Genomic DNA, 23,364 nt, shown 5'->3' with positions numbered 1-23,364 from the left:
CACATAAAGAGACAAAACAAGAGGAGAAGAAACACACTAAAAAAGGAAAGGAAACACAAGGAAAGAGAACAGAAATCGAAGTGAAACAAGTAGGTAATCGTGACTGGCGGACCTCTTACCTAAAACCTGGGTGAGCGAGTCACCCAGCAGCACATTAAAATCGAGGCAACAAATTGGACAGGACACAAAACCGTAAGACCTTAACCACAGTTGCTGCGTCGTCTTGCAAAATAGAGGGCAAATCCGGTGGCAAGGAAACCACCGACCTCTGGTCAGAGAATAAAAGACAGTCAAGTAAAATGTGGCTGACAGTAATCTGGACGCCACAAGCATTGCAGATTGGGGGGTCCTCCCACCGGAGTAAAAAACCATGCGTTAAGGGACTGTCCCCGATGCGGAGGCGAGTGAGGAGAACCTCATCCCATCTGCATGACTGGTAGGATGTATGCCATGGCCGCGTGGTGGCCTTGACCAGATGCAGCTTATTTTCACCAACTGTCAGCCTCTCCTCTTCCCATTGACGCGTAACATGAAAATGCAAAAGGGAGGTAACAGCATGGAGGGGGACGGCACATTCAACAATGTGAGGGAGGGAACATGCATCTTTGGCAGCCACATCTGCCAGTTCGTTTCCCCTAATACACACATGCCCCAGCACCCAGCAGAAAGAAACCTCCTTCCCCTGCCGTTTCAGGTGGAGTAGGGCATCTTGGATGTTCTGGATGACCGTATCTGCTGGGTACAAGTGTTGCATGGTCTGAAGGGCACTCGGGGAGTCAGAACAGATGAGAAACTTAAGACTGGGAACACATCTCATCTGCTCCAATGCCCGCTAGATCGCAAACAATTCGGCATCAAAGATGGTAAATGCGGCAGGAAGCAATAACTTGACGACTCGATCAGGGAAAACAACAGCACAACCAACAGAGTCCGCCCTGTTTAGAGCCATCTGTAAATACTGGTACATGGTCAGGATGCTGGATTAAAATATCGTAAAATAAGGAGGTAACAACAAACGCAGGATGCAGTTCCTCCAGTACTCTGACAAGTCTAGAAGGACCAGGGAGACAGGCGGGTAAAACCCTGGAGTTGGGGTGCCACACACTCCACACCAAGGGACTCAAGCAAATGCTTGGCACGAATCCCAAATGGTCTCGTTGCCCTTGGACGACTGGAAAAGAGACGTTCCATAGGCGGTCGGGCAATGGTAGGGTATGCAGGAGAGGTAGGACAGGTAAGGAATTGATGGAATTGACACACCCGTCGCACCATGAGAAGTTTCCGCCGGATGGCGAGCAGCGGTTCCCCTGCCTCAGCAAACAGGCTGGGGATAAGACTGGTAGAGAAGGCACCAGTGGCCAGCCTGATACCCTCATGGTGTACTGCGTCAAGAATCTTCAGATACGAAGGCCTCGCTGACCCATACACGATGTATCCATAATCAAGACACGATCAGACGAAAGCCCTATAAAACTGCAGCAGACACGCCCGATCTGCTCCCCCGGACCGATGGCTCAGACACTTCAAAATATTCAGTGCCTTCAGGGCCCGCACCTTGAGGTCTTTAAGGTGCGGCAACCACAACAACTTGGAATCAAAAGTGAGGCCCGGGAACCTCACAGTGTTGCTAAAAGGAAGGATGGTGTCCTTCAGACACAATTCAAGGGAGGTAAAAAGACGTCGAGAACTATTAAAATGAACACACACACATTTGTCTGCAGAAAAGGTAAAACCCGTCTTTGTAGTCCATGCCTCTAATTGCTTTATCATAAGCTGCAACTGCCGACTAGCAGTGACAAAACCAGAGGAAGAACAGAAAACAGCAAAATCGTCCACAAACAAGGAGCACTGTGCAGGACTCCTGATAGTGGACGTGATACTGTTAATGGTGATGGCAAAGAGGGTGACACTTACAATGCTTCCCTGAGGAACACCATTCTCCTGCACGTACAAATCAGATAGCACATTACCAACCCGATATCCAAAGAGGCGGTGGGAAAGAAAGGACCGAATGAAGATGGGGAGATGGCCACGAAAGCCCCACTGATGGAGTTGATTGAGGATAAGGCGGCGCCAAGTAGTGTCATACACCTTGTTAATGTCAAAGAATACACCAAGACAATGCTGGTTACATAGGAAAGCATGCTGGATGGCCGCCTCAAGCAGGGTCAAGTTGTCTACAGTTGAACGACATCTCTGAAAGCCACACTGAGAGTGGCTAAGGAGCTGCCTGGTCTCAAGCAGCCAAACCAGGCAACAGTTGACCATACATTCCAACATCTTCCCAACACAGCTCGTCAAAGCAATACTTCGATAACTACTGGGATGCATTCGGTCCTTCCCCGGTTTGAGGAGGGGAATCAAAATCACCTCCCTCCACGAGTCAGAGAACGTGCTGGATAACCATACCATATTAAAACAATTCAGGAGAACTTCCTTGGATGGCAGCAACAAGTGCTGCAGCATGCTGTGCCAGATTTGACCATGACCGGGTGCAGTATCATGAGCCACAGACAGCGCCAAATCCAGTTCCAACACTGTGAAGGGACAGTTGTAGGGTTCACAATTTGGAGACTGGAAGTCCAAGTGACCCCTCTCGATGGCAGTGCGGTAGTGGCAGAAATCTGGATCACAGTTAATAGTGGCGGTAGATACCGCAAAATGCATGGCCAGTGTCTGGGCAATGTCTCTCGGTGCTGTGAGGAGACATTCCTGATGCAGCAATGCTGTGACAGGTAGTTGGCTGCGTTTCCCGGAAATCCTCCCGATGGCTTCCCATACTTTCGTAGAACTAGTGGAGCATGTAACGGAACCTATTAAAGGCTTTACTTTACCGAAGTATGCGGTACCCTCCAAATTCAACCAGTTTAATGAGTATTTATGATTATAGAGAAGTTATTGTGTATGTTAACAATGATTGCATAACATGCCTCCATAAACAGTCAACCCACTAAATTATACTGAATAACTGACTCACACAAAAGTTAATATCACTTGATCACTGATACAGCAAATGTCATCAGGTAAATACACTAAGTTCATCTTAAATAATTAATATGCAGTACAAAAATTAGTGGCCAACTTAAGTATTTTGGATCTCCTTAAATAAAAATCACCCAGTGAAACCTATTTGTTCACTAGGACTGTTTTCACTCAGTATTCACGTAAACACTCCTATTTTAGACGAAAACCAATGTAATTCTTAATCATTCATGTTACTTACTTATTTATGCAAATTAGACTATTCAATTGACAAACTTCTAAAAAACAGCCTTTTTGTAACAAAGCATTATTCTGTCAAGTCAACAAATCTGTGTCATTTTAATAACCTGTTAAATTATGTCACTCCATATAAATTAATAACTTTTCCGCACAAATTACGATAGCAAATGTACAAGTGACTTATAAACTATATCTCTTTTTAGTAGTTCTTTGACAAGGTTATAAATACAAGCAGCAGGAAGGGTCGGGAGCGGAGTCTGAATGTCACTTTGGTAAAGTGTATGTGTGTTATTGTTCGAGGTGGATAAACATTGCAAAGAACATGTAAAAGAAGTGCTACTTTGTGTTGTGTCATTGTCTTTGGTGGACAGTGTAATTAAGATGGCCACCAGAGTAATAAATATTTGAAGTTTAAATATTTGAAGTTTAAATATTTGTTGGTTTCGCTCATTATTTATCATCAAAGGCACATCAAAAACACGGGATCTCATCTTTTTACCCCTAGACAACCAGATTTAGAGCCAGCATTAGCATTGAGACACAGCAGCGATCCAGCAAGCAGCAGCGATTACCACAATGCATTTTAATGGCGCCAACCTAACATCAAGTGCTAACAAGCTCCATAAATGGGAGTGAAATAGTGCGATTATAGCAATATCTACGACTAGGCGACCATTATAAACGGGATATGGAGTTCAAGAATGATTGCCATGACCGTCGTTTGCTCTCTTTAATCACTCGCCGCGTCTTTGCCCTTGGCACCCGAAAGGCCGCAAGATTGTCAGCTGAGGGACGGCACTTGAAGTGGCGCAGAACTTGCATGGCGGGCTCGGATGGCTGAGTGGCACTCAGTGGTCCACCAAGGGACAGGACGTCTCTGGGAATGACCTGAGGACCTTGGGACTGACAATTCAGCAGCATGGGAGATCATGGCTGGAACATGGTCGACCCATTCGTGGACGCTGGCACGGTTTTCCAAAACAGCCAGATGGCTGAAAAGTGTCCAGTCAGCGCTGCAGAGGTGCCACCTGGGCGGCACTGGTAATGCCACAGCCTCATCCAGGAGGCGAATCCAAAGGGGGAAGTGGTCACTAGAATGGAGGTCAGCAGCAACCTCCCACACAGCAGAATCCACGAGTGCTGGAGAGCAAAAGGAAAGGTCAATAGCTGACGACGACCCAGAAGCAGTACAGAAATGAGTGGGAGCACCAGAGTTGAGGATGCACAGTTCTTCGGACGTCACGAGGCTTTCCAGAACGCGACCCCTGGGACAAGTAGTCATAGAGCCCCATAAGACACTATGCGCATTGAAGTCCCCCAGAAGGAGAAATGGGCGGAGGAGTTGGCTAATAAGGTCTGTGAGAGCCTCAGAGTCTATTGCATCCTGAGGCGGTAAGTAAACGGACTGTGAGCCTCCACCCCACAAGAAGGTCAACTGCAACTGCTTGCAAGTCCATAACGAGAGGGAGCACAGATGAGTGGTGCATGTCAGGGACAAAAACCGCAACACCATCCTTTGCCCGTTCCCCCATCACATCATCTTTTCGATACACAGTATAGCCCCAAAAAGAAGGAGCATCAGTGGCCCAAAAATGTGTCTCTTGGAGACATAAGCACAAGGGGCACTCTCATACAAGGAGTTGTAATTCAGCCACATGCGTCCTGAACCCATTCAGGTTCCACTGTAATACGGGAGCCAGTGATCAGGGTGGCTGAACTTTCACCCTGCCTCTGTGCTTTGGAGGAGAGCCCGTACTGGCCGGAGATTTATTCCTGGGGCGAGAAGATCGCCCCCGGTCGACATCAATGGCCATCAGCTCCAATGACGACCCAAGGGAGATGTCAGACAGTAGGATGGCCTCGTCACTGGACTGACCCTGACTAGTCTCCTCAGGTGGCAAAACCTTCACCTTCGGCGTCTTTGTCTTGGGGGGCTTAGAATGCAGAACCTTGTCAACAGTTGGAGCTTTACTCGCCTGGGCAGAAGGCACCATATGGGGAGAAGCAGGAAGTACCCCAATGTCAGCAATCACGGCCTTGTCCGACGTTTTTGGGAGAGCTGCAGGTTGCAAAACAACCGCAGCAGCACAAGTGCACTGGCAAACGCAGGTATTAGTGCTGACACTAGCAACCTCCATTTGTGTAGCAACCTCCATTTGTGTAGCAACAGTGACCAACTGTACCGGTTTCTTCAGAGCGGAAGCAAAAGATGTTGTAAACACAGGAGGCTGCATGGCCTTAAAGAGCTATTTTGCCTCACCATAGGGGATGCGCTTAGATGTTTTGATCTCCTGTATCTTCTGTTCCTCGAGATAGATGGGGCAGACCCGGCTCCAGACAGGGTGACTCCCAGAGCAATTCACGCACTTCACAGGCAATGAACAATCGGCTCCTTCATGGGCAGGCTGACCACATTTACCCCAAGTGGCTATCCCATTGCACCCCAACGTAGTATGCCCAAAGTGCCGACATTTAAAACAGCGCATTGGGTTGGGGAAATATGGCCGTACTGGCAAACTTAAGAAACCCGCTTTAACATGTTCTGGGAGTCTCAGGCAACTGAATACGAGAATAAACGAGTCGGATTTGACTAGGTCCCCACCGACTCGTTTCATAATATGCTGCACGTCAACAATACCTTCGTCAGCCCACTCAGATTTCAACTCTTCTTTGGGGATATCCACCAAGTCCCTACATGTCACAACACCCTTACTATAGTTCAAAGTGGAGTGGAGCTCGGTCTCGATAGCGTACTCTCCGAGACAGGTTGCTTTCCGAAGAGAAGTGACTTGACGGGAACTAGAAGTCTCAACTAACAGAGTCCCATAGCGCAGTCGCTTCACAGATTTCAGTGATCCTGCAATTCCCTCAAGACCCTTGTGGATGTAAAAGGGAGAAACCCTCTAAAGCCACCCTCTTTCCGTTTGACAGTCAAAAACACATTCTGGTTATCAGCATGTGCTCTGTTATGACAGTCTGGTAAATCTCTAGTAACACCAGGTGCTGGAGGACTCGCAGCACAAAGTCACTTTTTCAATGGGGTGTGTTTTCCTACCAGTGGCCCACCCAATCCACTGGTAGGGGGAAACGTAGAGGTTAAAGGGTCCATTGCAGTCCCACGAGCAGCTAGGGAACTAAAGGTCCACTCGGACAGAGCCCCGCGTGCCTGAGTAAGCCTTATACAACTGGGGTGCGGCAGGTACCCCAGAGGTTGCCCGTTTGCAACCGTTCCACCCCAACAGCCATGCATCTTATAGGCACGCAGCACACCGTAAGATTGAGGGTTTTTTATAGAGGCTGACCTTCCTCGCAATCCAGGCGGTCAAGCCAAGATTACCATTCCCCGAAGCACACAACATTCCACCGCCGCACCATACGGTGGTCGCTGAAGCATGTCCGAGGTTTACGGTGACAGGAGACTGGCGGCACTGACCAGTCCCCAGCTCAGGACCCCAGGGTCACCAAGCCCATACTCAGCAAATGAATGTTGAGCCCCTGGGGGCTGTACAGAAGGGGCTTCCTGGTATGGAATGGGGGCAGCTGTCAAAGTGGAGGTATTGCTGGTGGTTAGTAGGTTTGATATTGACACAATTACTGATGTAGCCAAAGATGTAAGACCTGTCCCATACATCCTGCCACCACCACCTACTCCTGTCTGATCACAAACATCACCTATCCCATCAAAGGCATGACTATCTGTGAAACCAGTCATGTGACCTACAAGCTAAGCTGCAACCACTGAGCTGCATTCTATGTGGGCATGGCAACCAAAAAGCTATCTGTCCACATGAATAGCCACTGATAAACTGTGGCCAACAAACAAGTGGACCATCCTATTGCTGAGCACTCAGCCAAACATGACGTCCTTCATTTTAATGACTGTTTCACAGCCTGTGCCACATGGATCCTTCCCACCAACACCAGATTTTCTGAACTACGCAAGTGGGAACTTCACATGTAATACATCCTACATTCCCACAACCCTCCTGGCCTCAACCTTCGTTAGTCACTGTCCTCACCCACCAGCCGCTTTCTTGTTCCCATTCCACCATCGCACCCAGTCATTTTACTTCACTCCTTTTCTGTTACCCCCTCCCTGCTCTTCTCCTAACCTGCAGCACTTCACTGTTTGCCACCCCTACCCTACTATCCCTCCTCCCCACTTCCTTAACCCCACCTAGTTGCCACTCCCATCATACACTGGTGCTGCTGTTGCATTCGATCCTAGATTTTCCATTGTTTGATTTACATGTATATTCACATTTACGAAAAGACAGTTTACTTTGGAAAAAAAAAAAAACTGCTGCTCCCCCTCTTGTACAATTTGTTGTTGTCTTCAGTACTTAATACTACATACTGATGCAACTGTACACCAACCAGTATGAGCTGTCTATATATCAGTGAAGATGATGATGATGATTATGATTATGATTATGATGATTTGTTCAGTTATTTGCTGTCCATATAACAATCAGTTTCTGGACACTGTCATAGATTTTAGTTCATATATATGAAGCTTTAGTTAACATACCTAAGTGCACGCATAGAGATAAATAGTGAAGGTCAGAAATAATTTTGTTGTTGCAAAAACAAACTTACACTCTATACACTGTTTTACATACAGACTTTACAACTTGAAATATAAATGCATGCATTGGTGTAGTGTGTGAAGATCAGAAATTATCATTTTTGTGGTGCAAAAACAAACTTGTGCTATAGATACCATTTTACAAAGGAATATTACAACTTGAACTCTTCTACTGAATAACAGCTTTTCTCTATTACTAAATGCTGAAGTTTGTTCTTTGAAGTGTTTAAATTAGCTGTCTTGAGGTCACATGGAAGGTTTTTTTTTTTTAATTCTGTGAAAATTTACCATTCCCCATGTATTGTACCCATGCACACTCTCCTGTTTACCTTGGCAACCACTCTTATTGCCCTGTATTATGATGATGATGATGATGATGATGATGATGACGATGATGACTGGAGCTTATGGATGCTCAACGGTGAGGTTATCAGCACCCTTAAACTTATTAAAACAAATGAATGTGGCTAAAATTTCGAAAATTACGCACTTGAAATGACCGCACAATCAATTTTACATGCTCTAAGACAGTGGAAAAAGAGTAAAAGGAGCTGTACATGAGATTAAAACACAAGTAAAATGACAAAGGAGCTAAAAGAAAAGCCCAAGGAAATGTCATGTCACTGGCTGAACACTTACAAAAGTTCTGAGCGAACCAGTCACCACGTTAACACATTGAAACCATCTCCCTAAAATCTCAGGTAAATGTTGGACAATTCACAAAACTTTAAAACTAATTATATTCATCTGAACATTTCTTAAAAGAGAGGGCAGATCCATTGGCAAACTCACCATGGCCCACTGGTCAGAAAATAACACACTTTCCAATAAAATGTGGCGCACAATTATCTGTATGCCACAAGTACCACATATTGGAGGGCCCTCTCACTGGAGCAAGAGGCTATTTGTCCTAGGGCTGTGGCCTATACAAAGACTAGTAAGGAGGACATCATCCTGTCAGTATGGTTGGAAGGAGGTACATCAGAGCTGTGTTAGGGCTTTACTATACAGAGTTTACTGTCTGTCTTATCCAGCCACTCACACCCCCCCCCCCCCCCCCTGCTCCCCCCACCAACACAAGACACTGGAGCTCAACAGTGAGGTTACAGCATGCAGGAGGATGGAACACTGAAATGCCTGAGAATCACACCACCACCTTGGATGCTAGATTCACCCTTCTGTTCCCCACAAGTCCCATGCCCCTGGTACTCAGCAGAAAAATGCCTCCTTCCCCAGTCATTTAGTTGAAAGAGTGCATCCTGTTAATCTAGACTACTTTATCTGCTGGGCATTACAAACATTTCAGAGAGTTAAGGGCACTCAGAGAATTGGAATAGACAAGAAACTTAACAATGGAAGACTATCTCATCTGCTCTAGTGCCTGCAAGATCGCATATAATTCAGCATCAAACATAGTAAAATTTTGAGGCAGTCCAACCTTGAGGACATGAACCAGGAGAACAACAGAGCAACCCAACACTCCTCACATTTTAACCTATCCATAAAGAGAGCTACATAATTGTGGTGCCCAGATAAAATGTCAGAAAATATCATATGGTAAACAGAAGTAGGTGTGCACTCTCTCCTGTACTGCAACTAATCTAAAATTATTCCGGACCTCTCCAGTAACCAGGACAGCAGACGGTTAAAACCTTGAGTAACTCCAGCACACGCTGCATGCAGATACGAACCAGCATTGTGGCTTATCGATGGTTGGAGAGAAGACATTCTGGAGGTGGATGAGTAACAGTATGTTACGCATGTGAAGCAGAGCTGCAAGGAACTTTAATGCCTGACACGCCATGATGAGCTGCTGCTGGATTTTAAGAGGCAGTTCCTTGGCCTCTGCACACAGACTGGGTATCGGACTGGTCCTATAAGCATCCGTGTCCAGCTGAATTCTCTCATGGTGGACAGCATCAACGATCTTCAAATAAGAAGGCCTTGTTGACTCATGCACCAGAATTCCAGTCTCGAACACATGAAAGCCTCTAAAACTGGAACAGATGTGCTGTGTTCACTCCCAAAGACCTGTGGATAAGGCACTTCATGAAAACTGAAATTCCATCTTTGCAGCCCACTACTCTAACCTCCAAAAGGTAAGTTGCAAATGATGGCTCACTGTAGCCACACCAAAGGAGAAAAGAGAACAGCAAAATCATCCAGAAGTAAGGAGCACTGTACAGGACTCCTTACCATAGATGTGGTACTGTTTACAGCTATGGCAAGGAGGGTAACACTAAAAAACACTGCCTCAACGGATACCATTCTCCTGCTCAAATCGATCTGACAGTGTGGCACCAACTCAAGTCCTAAAAAACTACTGGAACAGGAAAAACTTTAAGAAGATGGGAAGGCAGCCAGAAAAGCCCCATTGATGCAGCTGCACGAGAATACTGTGTCTCCAAGTAGTGTCACATGTCTTACTGGTATCAAAGAAGATGCCAATACAGCAACGTTAACGTAGGAAAGGCTGGCAAGTAGCCGTCTCTAGCAGGTTCATCTTGTTAACAGTGGACCAAAATCTCTGGAATCCACACTGAGAGTGGCTAAGAAGTTGCCAGATCTGACGACAGTTAACCATTCATCCCAGCGTCTTTCCTACATAGGTCATTAAGGTGATACTCCTATTACTACTGGGAGATGTGCAGTCTTTTCCTGGTTTAAGGAGATGTATGAGAATTGCCTCCCTCCAAGAGCTAGGGAAGTTGCCTGTCTGCCAGATACAATTGAAACATTTGAAAACAGTTTCCTCTGATGCCTCTGGCAAATGCCAAAGCATGTAGTACCACATTGGGTCATGACCAGGTGTAGTGTCACGAGTCTCCAACAGTGCTGATTCCAGCTCCCACAAGGAGAAAGGGGAATTGTAGGACTCAGAACTGTCATATCTGAAGTCCAACTTGCCCCTCTCTACAGTCGCACAATAGTGACAAAATGCTGGATCCTGGCTTGCATTGCCAGTAGTTTTTGCAAAATGTTCTGCTAGCAGCTGAGCTGGTGTTGTCTGGAGACACACCTGTATCAGTACTGCTGCTATTGGTAAATAACTGTGTTTATTGGTAATCTTCTGGGTGGCTTCCCGTACTTTTGTGGAACAAGTGGAATGTTACAGAGTCCAGGAATGCTTGCCATGACCTTTTCTTGCTCTCCTTAATTACACGTCGACCCTTGGTTCCCATGACTCTAAAGGCTAAGAGGTTGTCTGCTGTAGGACTGCATTGAATCCGAAGTGTGTCCACCAAGGTACAGGTCACCTTCTAAGATGACCTGGGACTTTGGGATGGATTGTTTTTACTTCCTCTATCTTCCTTCTTTCAAGAAAGACACTGTAGTTCCTACTCCAGACAGCGTGATCCCTCAGAGCAGTTGACACACTTCACAGGATATGAACAACCAATTCCTTCATGGTTGGTGTTCCCACATTTGCCACAAGCGGCATTTCCCTTACCATCCAAAAGTAGTGTGCCCAAAGCACTCGCACTTAAAATGGTGCACAGGGTTTGGGAAATAAGTCTGCATCCTGAGGCAAAAGAAACCTGCCTTGATATCCTCTGGAAGTTTTGTGCTGTTGAATGTAAGTATAAATGAGTCCAATTTCACTAAGTCACCATCCATCCTTTTCATTATATTCTGTACATCAACAATACCTTCTTGGCCCCACTTTCAGTTCTTCTCTGAGAATGCCAACAAGATCCCTGGAAGTCTTTACACACTTGCTGTAGTTCAAGGTGTTGTGCAGTTCTGTCTACTTCACACTCCTCAAGAAATCTAGTTTTTTGGAGGTCAACTGCTTGCTGGGAATTATAAGTTCCCACTAGCAATGTTCCATTTTGCAAGCACTTGACTGACTTTAAAGAGCCACAAATCCCCTCTATGCTCTTTCGGAAGTGTGAAATCTTGTCAAAACTACCCTCTTTCTGCTCGATTATAAAAACCACATTCTGGCGAGCAGCCTGTGTCTGTTACTATAAATACCTCCATCTTCAATAAGTCCAGAATCAGGAGGATTGATTACACAAGCCCCCTTGTTTGGGTGTTGGTACCTACCAGCAGCCCACCCTTTCCACTGGGAGGAGGAAGAAGAACTTTGAGGGATGTATCCTGGTTCCACAAACAACTAGGAAAATTAAAGTCCACCTAGACAGAACCCTGCGTGCCTATGTAAGACTTATACAACTGAGATGTGGCAAGTTCCATAGAGCTTGCCCACTAATGACTGTTCCATCTCAACAGCCATGTATCTCATCAGTTTGCAGCACACCGTAACATTGGTGGGTTTATTGTAGAGGTTTTTACAATCCTCATGATCCAGACAGTCAAGCAAAGGTCCCCATTCCCTGTGACACATGCTCCACCATTGTGCCACACAGTGGTCTCTGAAACGTGCCTAGAATCTACAATGATGGGACTAGTAGTCCTTACCAGTCCCCAGTTCGGAAACCCCAGGATCGCCAAGCCCGTACTCGACAATGAATACTGAGACCCTGAGGGCATTGTGAAGAAGAGATCATTTAGTATCAATATTAGGTTTATCTATAATTTGCATCTTTGAATCCAAATAGTCTAATCAAGTGTAGGAAGAGTGGCAAATGAGGTAGTTTTTTACTTTGTTATTCAATATCTAGGGATTTTCTATTCCCTGCCTTATGCTTACCAGCTAACTGTTACATACTTCTATGCTAGAGTAAATAAAACTCTATCCTCAATCTTACATAGGTATGCATGGTATATGTGCAAATTTTGTTTAATTCTAGTATTCACGCTAACTTCTCTCTTGTCATTGACCAAAAATACCACTGAGTAGTAGGTGCAGTGAGGTGCAAGTGTACAAATGCTTTGGTACCAGCAAACAGTTCTGTAAAAACACAATACTCTTACTGTTCACATCTGTAGAATTAATATGTTTTTGAATTTTGCTGCATTGTCCCACAAGATTATACTATAGGGCAGTAATGAGTAGAGGTATGAAGTATGCCAGCCCTTCTGCAGATCAACAGTCAGAGAGAATATTTAAGTGCACTGCAGGAGAACTAAGCTTTTTGGTTAACTTATCCACATTCTGGTGGCACCTCAGTTACTCATCCACCCATGTGTTCATTCATCTCTACTTCTGGTACCTGCAGGTCATTCTAATATGTTAGGGATTGCACAGCACGAGTCTTTGTAAGATTAAGTCAAACTGTTTGCAGTGAACCAGTTGCAAGCTTGTTCTATTATTCTCCTGGTTGTGCCTGGTATGAAAGTATTTGGACCTTTTATCAGTTGTCTCGTGTCATTAACAAAGGTACTCCAGTATGTGATCTACGTGTAATAGCTCCTCTATATAAAATTCAGTTGTTTCAGTGGCTTTTTTTATTTGCTATTTTACACGTAATGTATGTGCCCTGAATATACAAAATTACTAAATTCTTATCCACACCATGTCTCATGTACTTTATTACTCAGAATATCGTTTACAGACTTTTTACGACAATAGTGTAAATAGTTCATGTAGAAAAAAAATATTTGGTGAAATATTCTAAATTTACTATTCACAAAAACCATTTTATCTTCAAAATTTGACCTTGCTGATAATTATCAATTTTAGGGTTGATATACCTTAAGAGTAAGCCCCCACTCTCCTCTTTCAAACAAATGTTTTGCTTTTTCTGAAAACTTAATGTTTAAAAAGTTGTACTTTCATAATTCTCATATTCTGGAATGTTAATCTTGATCTTTTCACAATCTCATTGTTATGGTTTTGCAGACCCAGTTTTTCTGTTTCCAAGAATGAGTAACTTTTCTAGAAGAACATTTTAGTTTTTGAAATATTTAAGTTAGAAAATTCATTTTTCCAGAAAATTCTTGGCAGGCTTTGGAATTCCCAATGCACACTAACATTTTCACCCAATAAAATAGTATAGATCTTTCTGCGACTTTTTGATTATACATTTTGTAGTCAATCGAGACAATTATATTGCTTATGGCATTCTTTCGCTTTTCGTGTTTTTTGTTAAAACCTAAAATGTAATAGCTTTGTTTCTTAACTTTTTTTTTAATTTCTGTACTAGATGCATCTTTATGTATGTGCCATACACAAAACCAGAGTCAGTCATTGCCCATCACTCAAAATGTGAATGAACATCTATGTTAGTCATGATGCATAGTTACCATACTGGTCTTTGCCACTTTTAAAATTGTTTGAATCCATAGTCTGTGTTGTGAAACTTATATTAATACATTACAAGCAAGTTTATGACTTTAACCAAGTTAAGGAACAATAAATAGGGAGAGAATAGAAAGGTAAATTTGACAGTGTTGTGTACAGCTAATTAACAGCTATTTACAATACCAAATTATCATAGGAATAAGATTTATGAAGGTGAACATTCCAGATATTTAAGAGGGACAAAAACATGTCATTAACATTCCAAGACCAAGCACCAAACAGTGTGGTATACCATATTTAAAGCTTCTTGACTCTGAATTAAATCATATTCCTGTCGTATCATTTGCTAATGTGACATTCTGTATCCTAATGTTAAGATATGACTCCATCCATGGAAGGGAAAGACCTGTTATGCTATACAAGTTTAATTCCACTAACAGAATTTTATGAACTACACAATCATAAGCCTTGCAAAAACACAAGAAATGTCAACAGTGTGTTTGTTTGGTTTTACAAGAACTGACTTTGTCAGATCACATATTTGCTTTCTCTGTAACGATACCTTTTTAGATGCCAAACTGGGTTTCTGTTGAATTATTATTCTCAGAAAGGTTGTGAAATATTCCTTTTTAAATTACATTCTCCAATTTTTTTTGAGGGGGAAAAAAAAGGAAGGAAGGAGAGAGAGGGGTCTATAAGAGGTTACTTGATTGTCTCCAGTTTTACAAATGGGTATTACTGCTACAACTTTCCTGAGAACAATGACGATTGTCATAAATGCAGCAATTTACAGAGAAATTCAGAGTCACTCAGGTAACACTGGAACAAATTTATGATGCAAAACATTTTGTGTTATATGTAATATAAAGAAAGTGAATTGTGTATGAGAGAGTGCTGAAAAGTAATGCCTCGTAATTTTTCTGTGAAAACTCTTAAAGCTTTTTTAATAAAACAAATGTTATTAACATTCTACATCTTCATTCTTCATGTATACATATTTATTTCTCAACATAGTCACGCTGGCAATGACTACATTTCTCCCAATGAGAGTACAGTTTGTTGATACCATCACTGCACTATGTTTGACTTTGTTGATGGAGCCACAACCTCACCTCTGCTTGCAACACTTCATCACTGTCAATTTGAAGTCCTTCAAGGTGTTCTTTGAGTTTTGGAAACAGATGAAAATCGGATGGGGCCAAGTCGGGACTGCATGAAAGATGATCAATGACAGCTAATGTAACGTGTTGGATTGTTGCAGATGTCACAGTTCTTGTGTGGGGTCTGGCAGTGTCATACTGAAGAGGAGGATGCTCCATGTGTGGACAAATCCTTCGAATTTGAAACTTGATTATAGCATGCTGTCTGCCACACACTGACATAGTTACATTACACACCACCATGTTACATGCTGCAATTTGGAGCCCTCTAGTGGCTGAGGGCTGTAAGTATGTAGACATGAAGAATGAAGGAATCAAGATTTAGAATGTCAATAACATTTGTTTCATTTAAAAAGCTTTAAGAGTTCACATATGAAAATCTGAAGGCATCATTTTTCAGCACACATTCATAATTTGACTGAAACCTACAGCAAAATAATGTGACATACAGAAGAGTACCAACAAGTAAGTGTTTGTGTGTTTGAAGTTACAAGAAATATTAATAATACTTGTAAACAATTTTAGAGGCTGTATGGACTTAATTTTAAAAGGAGGTAAAAACATGTACAGCACAGCTACAACACAGAACATTTCCACTGATGAATCAGGTATGCCCTTGGGCTTCCCATTCTGAGATTGTCCTTTTGTTAGAATTTCTACCAGCCATGATCTGCACTGTGCTTAGGCCAACATCTGAAAATTTAGTGCCCTTCATCAATGTGGCATTAGACATTGCCAGATTAGGCAATATACAGCAGAAACTGCTTTTATCAACATAGAAGATGTTTAAGTGCCATACCATAGAAAGAGGTTACTGAGGCAGCTGAAAAGTACTAAGGAACCCAAAATACAATACCATCAAGTGGACAGACATGTGCACAACTGCACCATTTACATTTTTCATAATGAAGTGGCAGCATACATAATGGTCCCATGCTGAGGGGCAGGAGTGAGTCAGTTTTGTTCAGTATCCATAGTGGGTGCTCATATTTGTGAGCCAATTATGACAAGTAGGCTCATACGGAATACAGTTATAATTAAATAATGATTTTATTCTGGATGTAAATGCACTGTCCAAACCCTTGTTTAAAGCCGTATTTCAGGCGAGTTATTTGAGGTTACAGAATACCAGATGAGCAGCAGTATACATATGGTGTTGAAGTAAACTGAACACTAACATTTGAGAGCAAGTAACAATAATAATGGAAATTCCTGGGTGGAGCAATATATAAAGCATGGGAAATGAAACCACTCACCTAAGCTTGGAGGATGAACACGTAACACAAAACATCATTCAGACTAGCTTTTGAACACGAGATCTTTTTCTAGCAATAGTAAACACATTAACACATACAACTACACAGGCGTCCAAACACACACTCCCATGGCCACAAATTCATTTTGCCAGGGTCACAAGAGTGCATTTGGGTGTCTACATGGTTCTGTGTGTAAATGAGGATATTATTTCTTGAAAGAGAGCTAGTACTTGAAGACTAGGGTGAATACCATTTTCTGTTGTGTGTTTCTGTAATCCATGCACTGATCTGCTACAACTGAGTGGCTGTTTTTCCCAACTGATTTATCTGCCATCCAAAGACAATGCTCCCTGGTTATGGCTCAAATATAGAAATTCTCAACTTGACATCAGGTGCTATGGCCAGTCAGAGACAACACATTAGAAGATAAGCAGCTATGTTCACAAAATCTGAGGCTTTCTTAGTTATCAGCTGTATCTGAAACAGCAAACTGGATACGTCTGCTCAGTACCTCAAAACACTTCCTGTGGTACTCTAGTGGAAACAGAAAACTAAAAGCTATGCTAGTTTGTACAGAAAGTCAGAGGATAAGTTGAGTTATATATTTTCTGAAAAGGAAAAGCAAAAGACCACACCGAAGTGCCACAGGTAAGTCAAAACACAAGCTATGTTAGATGTTTCTGCTAGGTGTTCATATTTGGTCAAAGTCCTGTATATGGATTGTGTGTGGGCACTCACCTGGACAAATTATTGAGAAACTAATCAGTAAGTACTAATCAATATGTGAAAAATTTAACTATGGAAAATATAATGACATAACAATATGAATTAGGACAGATTGCCACTCACCAAAGAGAGCAGACATGTAGAAGTATACTGTCACATATTTGTTGGCTACTGGACAACATCCTTCATCAGAGGAAGGGAAAAAAATGAACACAAACACTATTTTATCTTAACACTGTGGCCCCACTCAACTGAGCAGCAATCTCAGTTGGGCTATGTATAGAGGATACAGAAAAGGCATGGGGTGGAGAGGGGGAAGAATGGCTGGGTAGAGGTGGAAGGAGATGCTGTAATGCTGCCAATGAGAGAGTCCACGGGACTTGGAAGGGACAAGGTAGCGGGCTGCTAGGTGTAGCATTGGGAGTGTTGTCCTGTGGTGTAGGGGAGTGGGAGAATGGAGAAGAGAGAAACAGAGAAAGGGAAATAATTAGTGCATGTAGGTGAGCTGGGGGACATGTAAGGCTGGAGTAGGATCAGGGAAGGGGATAGAGGCAGTTGGAAGACCTGCACAATTCAGAAAAGCTGCTGTCACTGGAAGGGTCTTGATGGCATAGGCTGTGAAGCCAAGTAAGTGTTGTACAGCATGCTTGGCAACTGAGTGGTCCAGCTATCCCAAGGCTACAGTTTTGGCAGTGGCAATTTATGCAGACAGGCAGCTTATTGGTGGACATGCCCATGTAGAAAGCCACAGAGTGGTTGTAGCTAATTTGGTAGACCATATGACTGCTTTCACAAGTTTCCATGCCTTTAATGGGGTGTTAGGAAATGCCTGTGACAGGACAGGAGTAGATGGTAATAAGGTCAGATCTTGCATCTATGCCCTTGATAAAGATATGGGCTGTGGGGCAGATTCCTATATGATATGGACCGAGAGTGAGGACACCCTATCCACATTCCTTCAAAACCTCAAGACCTTCCCCCATTCACTTCACCTGGTCCTTCACAGCCCAATGAGTTGTCACCTCACAGATGGCTCCATAAATACTTCTGTCCACTTCAAACATACGAAACACCAACATCTCTATTTCAAGATCTGCCACCAATTCCACACCATGTTACAACCTTGCCACCTGTAATTGTCACATCTACAGTCAGAAACAGTCCTTCTACAAGGATCTTGCTGAGAAGCAAGACTGAAATTATCCTCCCTACCTTATCTAGAAACCAATCATCTGCATCTTGTCTCCCTAGTCACCTACTTTCCTCCACTTACCCATGGACTGGGCGTAGAAGAGCATCCCACTCATGACTCGGTACCACCCAGGACTTTTCCATTACCTGTTGTCATTCCTTGAAATAAGAAATGTCCTCCCTACTATCTGCTCAACCCCTTCTGCACTGCTATTCCACCACCCACTCACACCACACAACATCCTTGTTTGACCATATTCCAGCTCTGTTCCCAACCATGCCCCATGGCTTATGTCCCAGTAAAAGATCTTCCCTCCCCCCCCCCCCCCCCAATCCCCCACAATCCCCCACTGGTGTGAGTGTGTGTGTGGGGGGGGGGGTTCTAGTATTAAATGTGTAAATGTGCCCATCTGTTGGTCAACACAACCTCCACTTGGTGAGTAACAATCTACTCTAATTCAAATTATCATAAAGAAATATTTACGGTAAGATACGAGGGGGGGGGGGGGGGGGGGGAACCCAAAAATAACCGGAATTTCTTTCTAGAAAGCGTATACTTTATTGTTTTCAAATACAACCGTCATCTCCTTCAAAGTACTCTACATTAGCATTAATACACTTTTCCACACATTCATTCCAGTGTTCAAAGCACCTTTTAAATTCGTCCTCTTTGATACCTGCTAGCACTTTCATGACATTGTGTTTCACATCTTCCACATCCGCAAAACGCTTCCCTCTCAAGTCTCTTTTCATCCTCTGGAATAGGAAGAAGTCCTAGGGTGCTAAATCTGGTGAACAGGGCATATGGGTCAAGGTGGTAGTCTTCGTCGAGGCCAAAAACTGGCGAATGCTGAGAGCCGTGTGCGGGGGAACGTTGTCGTGATGCAGGAACCACATGTCAGAATCCCACAAAACTGGACGTTTTCACGACAAATTTCTGCAAAGCCATTCCATAACCTCCAAATAGAATTGTTGCTTTACTGTCTGGTTTTCAGGGACAAATTCAGAGTGTACGATCCCTTTGATGTAAAAAAAAAAAAGAGCCAGATCAACATTGTTTCCACATTCGATTTCACTTGTCGAGCTTTTTTTGGTCGAGGTGAGCCAGGTGACTTCCATTGTGATGACTGTTGTTTACTTTCTGAATCGTACTCATAGCACCACAACTCATCACCTGTAATGATTTTGTTGAAAAAATGTGGATCATCTTTGAACGCATCCATTATTTCGAGACAGGCTTGAACGTGACGATCCCCTTGATCGCCAGTAAGAAGCTTCGGCACAAATTTTGCTGCCACTCTTCGCATCCCAAAATCGATGGTCAAGATGCACTGAATTGAGCTCCAGGACAACCTGGACAAGTTCTCGAGTTGGTCGATTGTCCTGTGTCGATCTTCACTGATGAGATCACGGATTATGTTGATGATGTCTTTGTTTCGAGCAGCTGAAGGTCAACCGGAATTGGGCTGATCTTCAACCACTACTTCTCCCCTTTTAAACCGAGAAAGCCATTCATACACTTGCATTTTACTAAGAGCATGGTCTTTGTAGGCTGTCTGAATCATCGTAACAGTTTCTGCTGCGTTCTTGCTGAGCAAGAAACAAAACTTCACTGCCGCACGTTGTCCATAAGAACTAGCCATTTCCTCGTGTCACGTCTGCACTGTACGCACACTAAAAGGACTGCCAAAGAAACCACACTTCTCACTGTTGGGTGATTCCGCATGACAGAATGACTCAGCAGAGCTCTTACTGCAACCCTCTGGCGGCGCAACCTGCTACTACAAGTACACAATGTGCAGAATTACGATTCTGGTTACTTTTGGGTCTCCCCTCGTATATTACTGATATTCTGCTAGATGACCAGACACTGAAAGATCAACAGAGCACTCTAGAATATTGGTAATACATGTTTAACTATACTATCAGTATGTGTTCAGTACACCCACTCTGTGTAACGAAGGTAACCTAAAAAATTTATAATGCACATTGAACATAAAGTAATAAAGTTAAAAACAGTGCTTTCTGTATTTTAACCTTTCATCTACTGCTGCAGCTGCTTGGAACTTACCCAAGGGAATGTTCAAAACGATTGTGGCCTGCACCTGGGTACACTAGATATGCGAGGCCCAACTGTTTTATGTTACGAAGCCTCTGGAACTCAAGTGTGTCAACAAGTTTGACACACAGTGGATGCAGCCACATTGATCCATGGACACAATCATGGAAGACTTTCCCTGGAATACCTGCAAATGAACCACTATACTTCACCTGGAAATAACTTTTTCACTTACATCAAATAATATATGCAATTTTCACTTTTCAAACTTAACCAGCCTCACTTTATGGTATGACTGTTAAAATATTGATTAGCTAGATTAACACATGTGTGATCATATTTTTTAATTTTGAGTGTAGCTGTTTTAATATAGCAACATAGTGACAGTGAAGTTAGTGGTCATTATTATTTCATGATTTTCCCCACGAGACTTCAATACCATATACACCAGGAACAGACAGCACGTAGAATGCTGCTGTCTCGGAAACAGATAAAGATAAAGAAAATTCTGTAGTTCGTTCGAGATCGGTTTTAAGACCCAACCAATTTGCTCCATTTGCCTAAGCTGGAGAAAGTGTGTAATATTCAAACTCTGACACTGTACTGTAGGATAGTTATACTAAGATGATCCTTCTGTTGGATACACAAATGGACACTAGCCCAAGGGCTATCCGAAGCACTTGAACCTACCTTTCTATCACCAACAGAACCCAATGTATAAGCCCCGTGAAAAACTCGTCTTTATGTGAGGAGTTTTGGAACGTATTAGGTAGAGCATGCTTGCAAATCAGTCTCAAGTTGTTGAGCCTGTGGTACAGTTCGCACTGTCTAACTCACCGGCTATGCTGTCACTGATGCTGTGCTGGCTGCAAGGGACGTGCCTTAATACAGAATCTTTGTGAATCACCAGTAGTATGAGCACATTCTGAGAAAATCTCTCACATCACAAATATTCTAAGGCGTCAGAAAATCTGTGACTGCTCTTATTTTCTCTGTATAGGGAATGCCTCCATCACCATTCACTAGTGGCACCAAGTTTTTATTTCTTGAGTGATGAAGAGGCACTTGTCTGTATTCAGACAGAGACCTGCAGTCTGAACATAGATCAACAAGGTTGTCAGGCAGCTTAGTCATTCTTCAAATATCTTCGAAAATATGACAACGTCACAAAGCCAAGTTGTCCATTTAAGACATTGAAGCAGGTTGGTGGAAGGTGGCTGGAGTGTTACACAGAGCAAACGGACTAACTTAAAGTCATAGAGGCCATGAGGAATCATGAAATTAGTCTTTTCTGTCAGCCTTGTCAATCTTGATTTTCCAGTAGCCTGCCTGCACGCCCATGGTTAAGAAATACTGGGCTCCTTTTAATCAGTTGAGGGTCTAATGAATGCACAGCAATGGATAGACGTCTTTCTTCAAGAGTGTGTTTTGTCAGTAGTTGCTGCAGAACTGCCATGTATTGTCCTCCTCTACAACAAATGCCAGAGAGGACCAAGGACATACTGAAGCTTCAATGGCATCATCTTACAGCATCTTCTCTACTCCCTCCCAGATGGATTATCTTTTGTTCAGCCAGCGACACCTTACACAAGTTCTGGCTAATTAAAGGATGATCCTTAGTTCTGGCCTACCTTTTCTCCACACCTCATTTCAAAGCATCCAAAAATTGATGCAAGACAGCTAACACACTTTGTTGTTCTTCGGTCAAATCAGATCCTATTTGCTGTTTGATAGTAACTTCCACACCTGTACTGCATATGGTGGTAGCCATGCATGACTCTGTTGTTGATGCTAAACTGCCCTTCCTTGACTGGTTCAGCTGTACATATGCAAGTATCTTTATCTTTAGGGATGAGTTGTTACTACTCGTGACAACTAGTGATCAAAAGGTCTTGACCACCAGAAATGTTTAGGACTGTCACTGGCATGCAGATTTCTTTTGAGCACCTGAGTAGCTGTTAGAATTAACAAAATCTTCATAGTTGAACTGAGCATATAAAATTGAAGACTGGAACTCACGTTATTGATGACAGTGGTACAACATCTTCAATGGCAAACAATCGCCCAGAGCAACATGTTACCTGTGCCTGTTGGAATAGCTTTGTCAATTTGGAGCTCTTATCTTTCACAGTCTAACTGCTTGTGATGGCTGCAAGAAGTCCCATTACACTTAACATTATGGCTACAGTCTGTTAAAATGAAAATTCAATGGTCTGCATTCTGCCATTGATAATTATTCTTGCAATACATGTTGCTGTCAGCTGAGCGGATTTTTGAAAACTTTCATTTAGCTGACAATTATAAGTATCCGGCATAATGGAAAATGACGCCCCTGAATTGACTAGCCCCCAGACTGATTGGCTGTCAATGAGATTTCCTAATGGTGACTGTAATCCATGGGGTATTTTCATTAGTGCTGGCTTCACCTTTTTCAGTTTTCCTGAATAAACAGCTGGTACATTTGTACAGTGACGGGTAACAGCCACAGCATCTTTGGGAGTGACCCTGTCCAGGATATGGTAATTGGCTTCATCCCACAGGTTGACTACAATTGCCTGCAGTTGACTAACGTAATTACGACTGTTGCACTAGATGACATTTTGTGGCATAATATTTGTCAACACTCATTTTCTCTCTCTGCAGTAGGGTACAACCTGTCCAGGGCGCTCAGGGGGAAAATGTTTTGGAATGTTGTTCTCCATGTTCACTATATTTTCTGGGGGGCATTGTACCTGGTGGAGGAGTCAGTCAGATGCTGGGTTATCATTTGACCATTGTGGCCTAAGTTTGAGTAGGCCAAGTGTGTACTTCATGGTGCATTTGACTAATGGTAGATACTGGTGTTGAAGATCAATAAACCTCTTCTTAGACATTATTTATTACCTCCTGATGTATCGAGCTGACATTTCTGGCTGCTGTACACTGCTTTCTCTTCCCCTACTGCCTGGCATGAGAGAGAGATGAGCTCATGGTGGTCTCCCACAGCTGCTATACATTTGGCAGTCAGTCAT

At 43.1% G+C, this 23,364-nt stretch overlaps 1 protein-coding gene across 6 annotated transcripts in view; it reads right to left on the bottom strand.

Annotated features, from left to right (window-relative positions):
- The window catches only part of LOC126474018 (putative mediator of RNA polymerase II transcription subunit 12), a 951,360-nt gene that overhangs the window by 109,822 nt on the left and 818,174 nt on the right, over nt 1–23,364 (bottom strand). For all 6 annotated transcript variants that reach the window (XM_050101418.1, XM_050101421.1, XM_050101420.1 and 3 more), the window contains one exon: nt 20,366–20,540. In XM_050101418.1, the coding sequence (XP_049957375.1) occupies nt 20,366–20,540 (175 nt within the window). The remainder of the gene's footprint in view (nt 1–20,365; nt 20,541–23,364) is intronic.

This window comes from Schistocerca serialis, chromosome 4 (assembly GCF_023864345.2).
Source record: "Schistocerca serialis cubense isolate TAMUIC-IGC-003099 chromosome 4, iqSchSeri2.2, whole genome shotgun sequence".
In the NCBI taxonomy this organism is placed as follows: domain Eukaryota; kingdom Metazoa; phylum Arthropoda; class Insecta; order Orthoptera; family Acrididae; genus Schistocerca; species Schistocerca serialis.
This window is presented reverse-complemented; position numbering and strand designations above follow the sequence as displayed.